This window comes from Prinia subflava, chromosome 19 (assembly GCF_021018805.1).
Source record: "Prinia subflava isolate CZ2003 ecotype Zambia chromosome 19, Cam_Psub_1.2, whole genome shotgun sequence".
Classification (NCBI taxonomy): Eukaryota; Metazoa; Chordata; class Aves; order Passeriformes; family Cisticolidae; genus Prinia; species Prinia subflava.
The window spans coordinates 8242100-8256956 of NC_086265.1; the positions used below are offsets into that span (position 1 = coordinate 8242100).

The 14857-nt window shown below is 38.6% G+C and overlaps 1 protein-coding gene across 2 annotated transcripts in view; it reads right to left on the minus strand.

Moving 5' to 3' along the window:
- PI4KA (phosphatidylinositol 4-kinase alpha) overlaps nt 1-14857 on the minus strand; it is a 53771-nt gene that overhangs the window by 32841 nt on the left and 6073 nt on the right. Inside the window, exons 7-19 of one of the 2 annotated variants that reach the window (XM_063415503.1) lie at nt 14608-14677; nt 12521-12669; nt 11874-11939; nt 10772-10868; nt 10187-10378; nt 9373-9473; nt 8495-8624; nt 7665-7794; nt 6868-6963; nt 5985-6168; nt 5136-5239; nt 4034-4202; nt 2069-2119 (exon numbers count right to left, since the gene is read on the minus strand). In XM_063415503.1, coding sequence (XP_063271573.1) covers nt 2069-2119; nt 4034-4202; nt 5136-5239; nt 5985-6168; nt 6868-6963; nt 7665-7794; nt 8495-8624; nt 9373-9473; nt 10187-10378; nt 10772-10868; nt 11874-11939; nt 12521-12669; nt 14608-14677 — 1539 coding nt within the window. Of the gene's footprint in view, nt 1-2068; nt 2120-4033; nt 4203-5135; nt 5240-5984; nt 6169-6867; nt 6964-7664; nt 7798-8494; nt 8625-9372; nt 9474-10186; nt 10379-10771; nt 10869-11873; nt 11940-12520; nt 12670-14607; nt 14678-14857 lie in introns of both variants that reach the window. The other variant, XM_063415502.1, reaches the window with a different exon arrangement.

Consider the following 14857-nt stretch of genomic DNA (forward strand, 5'->3'; position numbering starts at 1 on the left):
AACACACTAATAACCTTTAAACCAACTGTCAAGAATTATGAATTTTCTTAAAAAGGTGTTTTTCCAATATTAAGTTTAACTTGTTGACTCAATTTTGCTTTTATATACTGCTGTTTGGAATTTTACATCTGCTCCAATTATCTGCTCCATACACTGAGCTTTTCAACCTGTCAGCCAAGGAAATACTGATATTAGATGATGAGTAATGATGAAGAGGTGATACTGAACAGGAAATGCAGATGTTTCCCCCTATTCCTGTCTTTTAAGTCCATCACGGGATAGACAATTTCAGTACTGGGAGTGCATAACAGAAATCATTAACATTCATATACACATTTTATTGTTTTATCTGTATTCAAAAAGGAAAGCAATATACAACACAGAAAAGCATATGCAAAAGTTTAAATATTCATGCCCTAGGTTTAATTAGTTTATCAATGATTGAATGAGCTGGAGCAACTGCAATACAGATTTTTTGAGACTTAAATAAAGACAATTATTCAAGGCAAAGAGGTCAAACAGAAAAGCAAATCAGCTACTGCTCAAAACTCACGATCTTCATACATTGTGCAAGAAAGTCAAATATTTGCTTCACCCACCATAATGTAACCATTAACTCTTGCTTCAGATTCTGGCCCTATCTGACTGCATTTAAAGGTCACATTGGTTAAGAAAAATGCAGTTATCCCCAGCTATTCAGAACAAATACATCATTGATAAAAATTTGAAACAGGAAAATACTTCCTTAACTGTTACATTAAGTCTCTAATAAGCACTAATCTTCTCTCAATATTCGAGGAATGGTCCTGCTTTCACCATCACTGACAGCTGAAAAATGCTGAACTAGAACATCTCAATGCAGGACTAGCTGGCTCATGCAAAAACTCAGCAACTACTGAATAACAGCGATCCAAGACATTTATAAACACATTTCTTTTAGGTTAGGAACTGGTCCTTGTGATCACTGCTGAATTTGGAGAGGGCTGATGAACAAAATAGTGGAAGAGATATGGGAAGGAAAGGAACAGTCCTCTGATCTCCAATTAGTGCTAATTTTAGACTTCTCTTTGACAAGCTTCAGTGAAGAGGTTTGAGGGGGCAGAGCATGAAATGAATACTTTTCTCCTGCCTGTTAATGGATGTGCAGTATGAACAAGCCACAAGCAGGCATCCTTACTGCAAGCATGGGACACGTTTTTCCCTTTTGTCCCACCAGCTGTGCAGGAAAAGTTCCACAGAATAATTCAGCTTCAGGAGGGAAACAAGCAGCATGATGCCTTTTGTCCTGCAGGAAGTTTGTCTATGCATCTTTCAGATTTGACTTTTTTTTAGTAAAAGCTACAGCAGTTAGGCAAATAGTCCTACTGACCTGGTAACACGCCTCAAACGTATCAAAATTTCCGTTGCAGATCTAGATCTACAATTTTTTCCTGAATGAGCACTTGTACTTTGTTAAAAGAAATGTTTTTTCCCCAGAAAAAAATACATCCAAGAGTGAACAGAGATATGCTTCAGAATCAATGACTCTGGCATGGACATCAGTGTCCTTGCACATTTCCTCAAATGCTTTCAGCCTCACAGTCCATTCTCATTTCAGAAGACATGGGACACATGTCAATGTGTCTTCTTTATCAATGATTTTTTTTTTCTTTTAAGAAGCAGAATTCACTTTGCTGCCAAACTAAGATTCACTTTTCACTCTGTTTCTATTAATTTTTGTTTTTCACTTCTCAGGCCACAGATATGTGCTGTTTATTACACTGCATGCCAAACACTATTCAAAGTAATATTTCCTGCAGTATTATTTAGCCCAAAAATCTCCTGAATTAATGGCTTGGAACTATCTAACCCTGAATCACAAAAGATTCTTTATTTTCAAGAGATTTGTCAATATTAAACAAATGGTTCCCCCACTTAGAGCAAGGTGTATTATTTTACAGTAGCACTGCATTCTCCTGGATGGTAACCTCTGCACTAGCAGTCAATCAAACCTGACTGAAATAACACCAGTACTTGATAAATGTGAGAAAAATTATTGTTTGCAACAACTCATCCATTGGATACTCACCACAGCAATGACAGGAATAAGCACACCCAGGTTCCCTGCACTACTGGAGGCCTGGAGAAGAAAAAGAAAATGCTCAAAACACCTACAAAAAACATTTTTAAAGTATTTGCTAAAAAACATTTCAAGCATCAAATATTACAAGTACAACTCTGCATCTGGCAAAGAGATGTGCACAAGGTGGTCAAGAGAGCATCCATGAAATGCACAGGACTGAACACACCCTGGAATCTTTTAACAAAGTTTTCAGGTGTTCCTTGTGGACTATTGAAGGGATTTTTCCCCTGTCAGCACACAGTCTGTCAATATTCCATAGCTACTAGAAAAATGATTATATTAAATGGGTGGCCACAAACAAGTATCAAGTGTTTACCAGAAGTTTCATTTTACTATCAAAATGAAGCCAAAAACAACAAGCCTGTAAAAAGACAGCATTTTCAAGTATTTATTTAAGCAGGAGGAGCAGCCTTTTCCATTGAAATATAAGAAGCATAAGGAAAATACATATTTCCTTTGACTTTTCAGGACTTTGAAAACTGCAGCTACACAAGTGTGTTTGCTGTTGGTCAAATAGAGTATTGAGGAATTGACAACATTCCCTGAGCACAGCACATCATTTCTCAGCTTTTCTGATCAGTGATGGCACAGACACCACTCTAAAGTCTCTCCCAACCTCCCAAATCCCTCCACACTGGATTTGGGAAAGAGGGAATGCTCCAGCTCCCTCCTCACAAGACAGAGACTGCTGGCCCCACACAGATGAGGCAGGGAAGACACGCTAACAGGGTACAGCTTTGCATGAAGGGGAATAAACCAAAAGGAAGCAATTAAAAAAGCAAGAACAAAGAAGGAAAGAAGAGAGCAACAGAGAAACAAAGCCAAATAGTCTTCAGATGAAACAATAATGGCACAACCCAACTAAAACAAATTTCAGTTATCTTTCCTGGAGAGTCGAGATAAAGCAAAACAAAAGATGGGTCTTGAAATATTTTGGAAGAGAGTAAAATAATAGCATTTTAGAAGACACTCTAAGGGGTAGGGACAACTGGAAAAAGTCACCCTGTTTTTTTTGTTAACTTCAGGACAATCCACTGCATGTGACCCACTGCTTCAGAGTCAGAGCAGAGATGCAAGGTAACTGCAACAGCCATAACCCAGCAGAACTACACAGCTTCTGTAGAAAATCCACTTTTCTAGTAGCATTCTTTGTTTAAAAAAATGAACTATAAGCCTCTTTATGATAACAGATGGCACTGAGAGTAAAGAAGATGGAATGACTCACATTCCTCAGCATACTCAGGGGATATCCATGCCAACTCTCAGCAATAGCAAAAGAAAAATAAGATATATTTTCTTCTCCTCAGAGAAATCACTTTTGAATCATTGAAAATAGAATAAATAAATCACTGAACATTTTAATGGTTATCAAGCAAATTTTAGTGTGCTGAGAAGACAAGACATAGGCAAACTACCAAAGAAAAATCTGCTTTTGTTTGGGGAGCACAGCATGTGCAGTGTTTTACCCTCTTGATCTCTTCTTGAAAATGAAGTAACCCCATCTTCAAAATACCTTTCATAACTTGTACACTGCATTGAGTAGAATGTTCTAGTGAGAACTGCTCTCAGGATCTTCACACTAAAGAAACACTGCCTCCTAGCTCAATCCATCTGAAATCTGTCATTTCCCCGTTTGCAGAATTGCAGTTTTCAGTCAGTGCAGCACTTTGTCTCCCATACTGATTCCAGGGCATTCCATGTTTCTCTTTGCAGCTCTGCCTCTGACACTCCAGTTCAGGCAGTCTCAGGTGAAATGCAGCTATCCTGTTTTATCTGGGACACTCCACATGGGTCAGTCAGGCACCCCAACCTGCACTCACACTGCACTCTCAGTGGCTTCTCCCTGCGTGTTCAGCAGTGCCACCCACACAAAACACATCTGGACACAACTAAAACACAACCATGGCTGACCTTCAGCGCTGGTCCTTTCTCACTTGCTCTCTCACTCGCTCTCTTTCCTTCCAGCCCCAGCTGAACAAACAGCTCCAGCAGGTTCATCAGCAGCTCATCCACAAGGTGCTCCACCTGGATGTTGGCAGCGATGTTGGCCAGGGCGTTAATGACTGCTAAGGAGCAGTGCCTGAGGAGAAAGAACAGTTATGAACAGCAATTTCTCAGGTTTTATACTTTGAGTGTTTTCTTCATAATACTGATAGTGACTCTTGTAATAAAGCTACTGACATATTTGCACACAGGTTTTTTTCTTGCTGTTTTTATGAGCAGCCCATCACTTCACTGACAGTTGAATTGCAATTGGTATTTAAGTGCAAAACTATTTTGAAGCTGTGCCTTTGGAGGATGTCCCATTTATGATGCTGTCATGGCCACAAGGAAAGTACTTCCCTGTAGCAGACAAGAAGCACCCAAGGGCAGTGCTTCTGTTTTGGGAAAGCTCTTGAGCAGAAGGATCAGAACTCACATCAGCTGTTGAAGCTGAGATTGCATTGTTAAAATATACTGACAGCAAGAGTCCTCTCAGTGCTCCCGTTGTGCATTCAAAGGTATCCAGCCTACCCCAACTACCAACAGAGTCAGAGATAATCTTTACTTCCAGTGGGGACAACAATGCATGACTTACATACAAAGAATTAAATTGTTAATGGTTTGCATTTAATGCCTAACAAGTACCAAAACCACATTAAAAATAAAACAAACCACCTTCTCAGCTTTTCTGTGCTAAGAGATTTAGTAATTAATTGCTGTAATTTAGTAATTAATTACTGTTATTACAGATAATTTAAGTCATCAATGTCAATTATCTTTCACAAACACTCACTCCTTACAGAGGTAAAAATTATCAATGCTACCTGCAGTGAAAAGCATTTTCAGCAATCTCTGCATTTTGAAGTGCTATTCTTTTTAAATTAACGTATTTCTTTTTAACATCAAAGAACAGTACAATTTACAACCTTGTAATAAGACTTAAAAGTGGGAAAAAGTGAAAAACCCCAAAGCAGCACAAAGGGTATTTAATCAAGTTTTCACACATTTAAGGGACACAGCTAAGAGTTACCTGTATCCATGGTCCTTAGAGTCTTTAGTGGCAGAGTAAACAACTGAGCTTGCTTTAACACTGATCTGCTGAAATAGATTCCACACCTCACCATAAATGTATTGCTGCAAAAAAACAAAACCAAATCCCTAAGTAAAGCTTATTGAATACAATCCCTCTAAAGAACAGCCCTGTAAAATATTCTGAGTTCTCAGTAAACTCATTTACTCGGAGTAAAATACTCTGAGTTCTTCAGACAGGTGTGCAGCCACGGCCTGAGCAATGGTTTCAGCTTCCATGAAGCAAACAGTACAAGTGCTTTTGTGAATGCTTTTAATTGATTGAATTTTGGAAAATTTACTATGTTCTTTAATTCTGCCTTTCTGATGGAAACCATTTCTTCAGGCTTCTGAGTTCTGGCAATTAATTGCTTGTTCAGAGGCACAAATGACATTTGGAAAAAGTCAGATAATCTTTGTATGACTGAAGAAGACAATCTTACATACTTTTAAATGTATGAACCTACAAGACTTTGAAAGTTAATTACTGATACAGAAAGAAAATACTCTTCACTTATTTGTGAAAGGCCAAGTTTAAAAACTTAACTTTTGAAAACATTGAGTTTGGTGAGCTTTATAGTCTTTTTTTTAAGACTTATTTTCTATGGGGATTCATCTTCATTACAGGGACAGCACTTTACACATTATCACAGCTATTGTTTTCTGATATCACAAAGACTGTACAAGTGTCTACCTGTAGTGAAGAGAAGCCTCAAAAGCCTTCTGCAAATGCCCCTTCTAAAATACATTTCCATTTAACTAAAGGAAAGGGATCATGAACTGGCATTCCCTGGGCCAGTTCTGTCCTTACATTTCCAGTGATGACCAAACAGCCGAGCTGATCAATGATGAGGATGTCAAGATGAGAAGGTGGCTGGCAAAACTTCTGCTGTAAGATCTGCAGGATGGGTTCCATGACTTTTGGGGTGTCCCTCAGTGCCACTGCAATGTGCCCTAGAGCACGGATTGTGTGGTCAGGAATCAGATGAGCTTCCCTGTTAGGAAAACAATCAAAAACCCCAATGTGATAAATGGAACTTCAACAGCTACCAAGATCTCAGTTACATTTCATATAGGTAACACTTCCTATAATAAATTTAAACATCACTAATAGCCTTAATACTGCTACTCTATACACCCCCAACATTAGAGGATATACTTGCACTAGTTGATGTTCAAAATAAAAAAATAACCTCTCCCAAACTCATTATTGAAGAAAGCTACACTAACCCATGAACAAACTGTTCTAAAAACAACAGTGAAAAGAGGCAAAAATGATGGGTAAATACTAAGACAGTCAGACCAGCTACTACAGGACCTCCAGAATGAGACTTCTTGGTTGGTGAGTCTCTTAAAAGCAGAGTAAAATGCCACAAGTGACAAGATGTGTATCGCCAAAAAGGACAGCTGAAGCTTGAAGAAAAAGCATCATTCAGCTGAGGACTCTAAATTGGCTAACATTCACCAAAGATTTGCTGACTCAATCAGCTAAAACTGAATCCATACCTCTCAGTATGAAAACAGGCTCAGCTCTGCAAAGACTTGGCATGGGAAGATCCTGACCCCAGGCACAAGCCCATTAATCTCAGAGACATTTAATTCTAAAATAATGCTGCCAGTACTTATCTCTTAGAATAAGTCCAAGATTCACTGAGTGAAGGAAAAATTCGTTTTATGACTGACTGACAACTTACTTATCATTCTCCTGAGAGATGTACAGACGGTTGGACAAACTGGCAAGAAAGGCCTCAACAATCACTGAATCTATCGTCGAGCCAGCTTTCAAGCACCTGGAGTAACAATGGACAGAAAACACAGAATGCATCAGTAAAACATAGCATTTTAACTACTGTAAATGCATGCCATCTGTTATAAGGGAAGCAGGCTTATACTGCAGAGTAAGAACTGATTGCCAAGGATGCAATCCTGCAGATGCAATTTAAAAATGAGCCGAGTTTCTACTTCTGCTTTCTCCAGAAACAATAACGATGGGAATATGCAAACAAGGTAAATTCAGAATCCACTGCTTTGAAACTTCAATTCCTTGTCTCTAGTCACCACCTATGTCTTCCCTCTAACTCTCTGCAGCTGTCTGAAAGGGAAGAATAATTACTGCCCACACCAGTGTGTGACAATCCTTCTGTTACAGGAGGCTCAGTCATGTGATAACCTAAGCTGAAAACGAAAAAAAACCTACTGAATATCTGCAAAAACACCTACCTACTGAAAATGGTGACTAGCAGACAAGGCAAGCAAAACAATAAGACTGAATTATTATTTTACAGTTAGTACATAAACAGAAGCAAGAGATGCCTGAAGGAAAATGAAGTCACGACCAAACAAGGTACAAAGACTTCACGGCAGCACAGAGCAGAACCTTCTAAATGGGCACAGCGCTCTTCTGCCAGGGAAATGACACGTGTCCAGCATGGTGCCAGGGAAATGGCACGTGTGTCCAGCATGGTGCCATGAAGTTACATTTATCTCCTACCTGCAGATGTTGTCTATGGCAATGTCACGCAGCTGCTCGTACATGGATGGCTGCCCTTTCTTGCCAGGCATCACATTTAGAGTGGGCTCTGAATGCTCGTTGGTGACACTGATCTTGATGTCATTCCCACCTACTAACAACACAGGAGCACAGAAATCAACACCACTTCATGAGCTGTACAAGCCATTACTGCATTTGACTATTCCTTATTATTTTACTGGTTTGCTCTAGCATTACAACACTGCTTTTGCATAAGCAAGTGATTCGAATTAAACATTTTTCTTCTGGAAATATTTAAAATTTAAAAACAACAACAAAAACCTGCCAAATGCAGAGACAGTCACACTGCTGGAGCAGAGGATGTGTATGGGGAATGTGAGGAACATGACCCAGTTCACTCTGGAGAAGAGGCAGCTTTGCACAGACCCAGTGGCTGCCTCCCAAACTGCAAAGTAGGCTACAGGGCAGACTGAAGGGCCTTTGTAGAAGAATTAGACACACCAGCCTCAACTTGAAACAACGGAGGTTCCAACTGGGTATGTGCTTTCTTTTCCCTCACTGTGAGGATAATGATGCACTGGCTCTGGCTGCAAGTTTCACTCAAGACAGAAGTGCTCAGTGTCAGCAGAACAGACACAGCAGTTCTACTGCTTACCTTGACACACACTTCTACCAGAATTTCATTTGCTTCCCTTCTCCCCACCTCCAAAAAAATTTGCACAATTCCATCTCCATTTCCACCTACAGTTACATCATCACAAAATACCTAAAAGTACAAAAAAGCTACAGAAGACATCAATCCCTCTGGAGCATAGGCTTGTTTCCTTTACCTGTGTGATACTGGCTGTGATATTTGTAAAGTTTCACAAGCACTGGGGAAGGTATCACAAGAAAGTCTCTCAAAGATGGATTGACAGAATGAACCACAACAGGGAACCTCTCACACAAACGACCCAGACCCTAAAAGGGAAAAAAAACCCAAAACAAGACAAAACCAACAAAACGTACTTTTAGAATAAAACAGCACTATTTTTATTTCAGCTGCAAGCTTGCAACTTCAGCTTAATACAAACAAACAGAAAACAAAACAAATCCTACATAGTTTTGAGAGATTTGATTTTTAGCAGAGGATTTAGACATTTTAAGCCTCTAACTGTTTTAGGTTACTCTAGGGTGTGTCATGTACCACTCAAGCCTTGCTGCTCTCTGCCTGGATGTTTTCACAGGAGTTACATGAAATGAACTGCACTCTCCAAAAATAAAGTTACTGGACAAGTTTCAACACTTAGAGGAACCTGACAACTTACAACTGATGTGGTAGAAAACACATTTCTAAAACTGGATAAGTGCCCAATAAAGACAAAAATTAGAATAACCAAGGCTTAGTCTAAAACCTCAGTGACCTGCCAATCCTGATATTTTAACTATTTTTGTAATGGACTAAGAAGCTAAACAGCTCAGAAATTAAATACTGGATAAAAAAAACCCCTGAATATTATTCTTCAAGAAGTAGTTGAGCTAAGAAAATTCTAAAAGCGGTTCCCAGTTTTCACACCAGAGCTCTGAAATTCAAATCTAGAACACAGTGATGGAAAGCAATAAAAATAGCAGATAAAATGTTCCAGCAATCTGTAAAACTCCCCAAACTCTCACTCACTGATACAGTGAGTAATTACAGTAATTAATGACAAATGCTGTAAAGACAGACCTGCAAACAGCAAATTAGCAGTGGCATGTGAGCAATGATGATTTTGCTTGAGGTTTTTGACTGTAGCTTCTCTGATAACTTGATGCACAGGTTTTCTGCACCTTAAATAAAAAAAATCCAACAGAAAAAAATATTTCCAATTTGTTATTAGGCCACACACAACTCAATGCTTACTGTAATTTCTAAAATAATGGAGAGAATTTATAAGCTTCAAAGTTGCAGTATAAGATTTAGTGCTGCTTCTGCAAGAACAGTTTTAGAAACTTAGCACCTGCACCAAACAACACTGTGACTGAAAGAATGACAGTACTTAAAGCTGATTTTGAGCATACTTCATACTGAACAGAAATCAAATATTGCAATGTCCAAAAGAAAAAAAAATCCTTCACATATTCAGCAGATGTAAGATTTATACAAGAAAGAAAATAGAGGAAAAGTAAGAAAGAGCTTTCCTGTCCCATTAGCAATGAAGAAAATTTCCTTTAAAAGAACCACTGAGAAATATTTAAGACATTAAGAGCAATAAATAAAACACAAACTAGAAAATAAATAGCTGCATGCAATTCAGCATTTATGGCATCCCCTGGAGATAATTAATAGGAAGTTCCTCTTTCCATTCCTATAAAGAAATGTCTAACTACTCAGCCAACTGATGTGACAACCTTTTGATGGAAGTTTTACTCTGGTGTTCTAAAAGTAAGAAGTATTCCACTGAAATATTTAATATTTTCTGAGCACCATCTACTCGGTAAGCATTGCTACAACTGAGAACACAACAAACAGACACTGCAGAGAGCAAGGAGCATTTTTTTACTTTGCTCATCTTTCACAGCCCACACCATGAGATCCACACAGGCAGCATTGGCCTGACAACGCAGTTTTAGAGGGCTCAGCTCGTTGTGCAGTCGATCCACATCGTGGAGGATCTTCTGAAGTTCTGACTGGCTGCTGTTGAACTGCTCCAGCACAAAATCATGGATTTCCTTCACAAAGGAGTTGGGAAGGTCTAAAGAAAGAAAAGGAAACGACATTATACTGGAAGGATGGAAATCAGTGTATCAGAATAACAGCACATATAAAAGTCATTGCTACATTATAAATTATATTACTTAATCACATTTATGTCCTGTCTAAAAGGTAAATATCATGACAAAGTCTACCAGTTCACCAGTGAACAGACAATTTAAATGCCATCTATTAATCCTTTTAATGGTGGTCAAAACATTTTTTCTACTTTCATAGCACCTTTTTTATGGAAACATTTCAAAATACAGATTTAATACCATAAGTAGAGTTCCCAGGAAATGCAAAAGCAATGTTCAAGCACTCAATACCAAGCAGATGATGCTTGTGATCCTAAACATAATGAACAATAAATAAATAAAAATAAATACTGTACCTTTCATATAGTATAGTGTGTCTCTCAGCATTTTAAACTGAGCAAGGTAGAGAGGGTCACTGAAGGTTTTGTAATAGAGATCTGTGCTACCACTCGTCTGAAAGAGAAAAGAAGCAATCTGCTAGATTCTAAAGGAAGTATTTTCTATTATACAAATAAATTAATCTCACTCCACCTCCACAATGTAAACAAGCATATAAAACAGGTACAAGATGTAACCTCACAGCTTCTCCCCCTCTACTTTTAACAAAATAAAAAGTACAGCCATTCAATGCATTAAACAAGATTCAGTCACTGTTTGAAGAGCACATCTGTTTCTCTTACAACGAGGCTAAAAAAACAAAGAGAAAAAAAGAGGGAGGACTCAAAGCTTTCACTTTACTGAGATGGCAGAAAGAGAGGCTGAAGTTGTCTCCACTCAGGCCTACATTTTGAAGGTGACAGTGCTGGATGGAAGGAGAAGAGCAAAGCAGAGTCACTTCTGCACACATTTCAGCACACACCCCTTTCACCACAGCTTTATGCCCTGAGGAAATGAGGCAAACTCCATAAAATGTGGTGGAGGCTGTGGCAGAACTGCACCCAGGGGAGGGGAGAACAAGAAACAAGTCCTTGTTCTGAATCGAGGCCTCACAGACCTAAAGAACCAAGTTCTGCCAGCTCCAAAAGCCCACAAGCTGCAACAGTGACAAACTCACAGAAATAGCACCTGAAAGAGCAGCAGTGATTTCCAGGCCACAAACTGAAAACAACCAGTGCATTTCATAGATGTGAAAAAAGACAACGTAACTGCAATGTGCAAGAAAAACCTTAGTCTACAATAAACCAGTTTGGGGCAACCAATGCTGTAATTTATTAGGGCAACAAAGCTAATTCAGGGAAAAAACTATTTCCTTCTCTGCTAGTGAAAAATATCAACTCCCTTCACCATTTAACACATTCCAAGGCTCGATTTGAACCACTGAAAGTACTGTTCAAAAAGGAAATTAGTACCATTTTGCAAAGAGAAGGCATACCCTACATAGGCAAAATACTAATTTTGCAAGTAGTAAGGCAAAAAATGAAGTATTAAAGTCATTAAAGAAGGAAGGTAAAACCATACCTCTGTAACTTCAGCTATAACTGCATCTAAGGTCTTCAGAAGAGAATCCTCAACGATCTGCTTTACCTATGGAGGAAAAAACCCAAACTAAACCAGGGTGTTTCCTGTTAGTAACTCTAGACAGAAGAGAATATAATTTAATAAAATTTTGCTAATGCACAGAAAACACAACTCATCTCACTGCAAAGCCTCAGGTGAAATTAAGGCTGCAACAAGAACATTTGAGCCTCTCTGCTGTTCCAGAGTAGCTGATGCCAGAAGCAGCCAAGGCCTGTAGCTTCTGTCACTTGTGTGAATTTCCAGCAAACAAACCCTTCAGGAAGTCTCACTCTCACAGCAAACCCAAATCCTCTATTTCAGCAACTCGCAGTATCCAGATTACACCAGCACAAGTGGTCTGGAAGACTCCAGCAGGAAGCAGTTGACATAAACTTACTTAATTTTCCAATTCTGCATGGTTTATGTGAGAGCTTTTCAGGAATGCTCTTTAAGCATGACATTAAATGCCATAAAAATAAAATTACACAAAGCTTGAGAGACAAAGCCTGTCATTTTACCTGCAATTCTAAAAGCTTAAACTGCATCTATTTCTAGCAAATATCCAGAACACATTGTCACTGCAAACTTCCTAAGCAGCCATCACGTACCATGTTCAACAGCTGTTGGAGCATTTCCAGTGGAATGTTAAACTCTTTATTGTTAATACCATTGAAGAGAGGAGAAACTGAAAAGCTGGAGCTGACCGTGGAGAAGTAATAATCAGGATCCAGTGCACTCCCATCAGGAAGATATGAACCTGATCAGAAAAAAAAATGGAAATACAAGTCTGAGGAGAGAAAGGATATGAATTTTCTTCAATGGAAACATTTAGCCATTACAGAAGAGTTTTTTCTAACAGTCTTTAACTTGTCAGAGGTGCATTTCAGCTCATCTACTGGTAAATTAGGACAGAAAACTATTATAAAATTGTCATTAGAAGTTTATTATCACAACAGAGAATTAATTACAATAACTTGTGTGCATGTCAGAGATACTTTTGACAAACCTTTCCACGCTACTGATGTGCATCTACCTGAAAACATTTGTAAATGCCCTTTAGATCAGAAGCACAGAGATGCAAAGACAGGTTAAGTCAAATCTTGCAAGGTTTTCCCATGTATTAGATGAAGTGAACACATGGCACAGTGTTCATCTCAGAATAGGCACCAATTCACCACAGCAATTTGAAAGCAAAGAGAATCAAATTATTTTTCAGATTCAAGTACTCTATTAAGCAAACAACTTGCTCAGCAAACTGCCCTTGGCTCTGTTTCCTCTTGAGAAATTACATCTCATGCCTTTCTAAAGTGCTCAGCTGGCTGTGCTAAAGTCATGTTCTCGTGATTAACAGGCTTTCAAGCAGGACTATTTATTGACAATAACAAAAAAACTGTCCTCAGTTCTTTTTTTTTAAGCTGTTAACCTTGGCCAGAATAAAACCAAGGTCACCACCACTCATTTTCAGAAGGCAAGACTATCACAAACTATATCAACAGAAGCAATACAAGGACTGACTGTAGCTGAAATATCTGGTAGAAGTTAGTACTGAAAATAAAAACCTGACTGGAATAATCATAACCCTACCAGAGAGACAACTAAAATAATTCAAAAGCTTTTACAAAGTTGTCTAATATTCACTTACAGATTTAAGATCATTTTTGTTCTACTACAGTAGTATCTCTCTAACCTGCAGCCTTTGGGTTTTGTTTATTTTTTTTAAATTCAAACCATGAAGCTCACAACACTGAAGAAGAATACACTGGTTCAACTGGTTCAACACAGCAGACAGAAGATAAACAGGTCTGTTCCTACTTGGCAGTTTAAGAATTACCCTGCAATCCCATTATATGACTGAGGAAGAGATGCCCCTAGAAATAGCAATGTGAAGGAAAAAGAAAAGCAATGTGGCAGAAATTTGTTTAAACCAGGAGAGAGGAGAATGGTTCAGAAACAGAGAAAGCCCAAATTGCTAAAAACCTGAAAGGGCCAGACAAAACTAAGAGACACCAGAACAGCTCAGATGCAGAGTTAGTCCTCCACATGATTCATGAAGGAGAGTTTATTTTTAAGCCCTGCTTTGAGTTAGAACTCACAGATGGAGCTCTACCACAACTCAGTAAAGAATTTGCATGTTGACTCATGAAACTTTCTCAGGTTTTGGCCTTTTATGATACAGTAACTAATGCACATTAGTGAACACTCCAGTGTCTCCTTTAATATTTCTTGCTCCAGCAAATTACTGAGTCTTCCATAGTGACCCACATCACACTCACTCCAAATGGAGCAGTTGTTTTGGATTTATACAATGTGCCACAAGCCTCAAAATTCCAGACCCTAGATCAACAATGCAGTTGTCTACTGAAGCACAGTATTAACTCCTGTTCCTCAAAGTTACTCAGGCTAATCTCCTGAAATCTTTTTGGCCTAGTTGAATTAAGCTCTCCAGTACTAGGCACTGCCTAGCAGGAAGGGAATCAAGAAACAAGTAAAAAATAACTGAACCTGGAAATTACTGGTGTTAATTACTTCCTACTGTCTTAAAACCACATTTTTTTAAATCCTAACCAACATGTGCCACTGAATTCCTGTAAGAATTCTAAACGGCAGAGAAAGGGGTCAAAAGGTTTTCTGTTTAAAATTTTATATAAATAGCAACAAAACCCCAAATCACAGACTGTTCCTTAAGGTAATCTACCTTCAAAGTAATGAACTGCAGCAGGTCCTCCAGGAGAGCTGGGAGGGGGAAGCCCACGCTCAGGACTAACCTGAAACATTGCACAAAAACCTTATTTTAGAAAATATTTATAAAACATTTAAAAACCTGTCAGGGAATAGATTGTACATTTTTAAATTAAATACAGCTTCAAGCAAAACTAACAGGAAATACATATTTCTGGGTGTAACAGCTCAGTTCCAGCCAAAAATGGGAAGTTAAAAAATGCCAG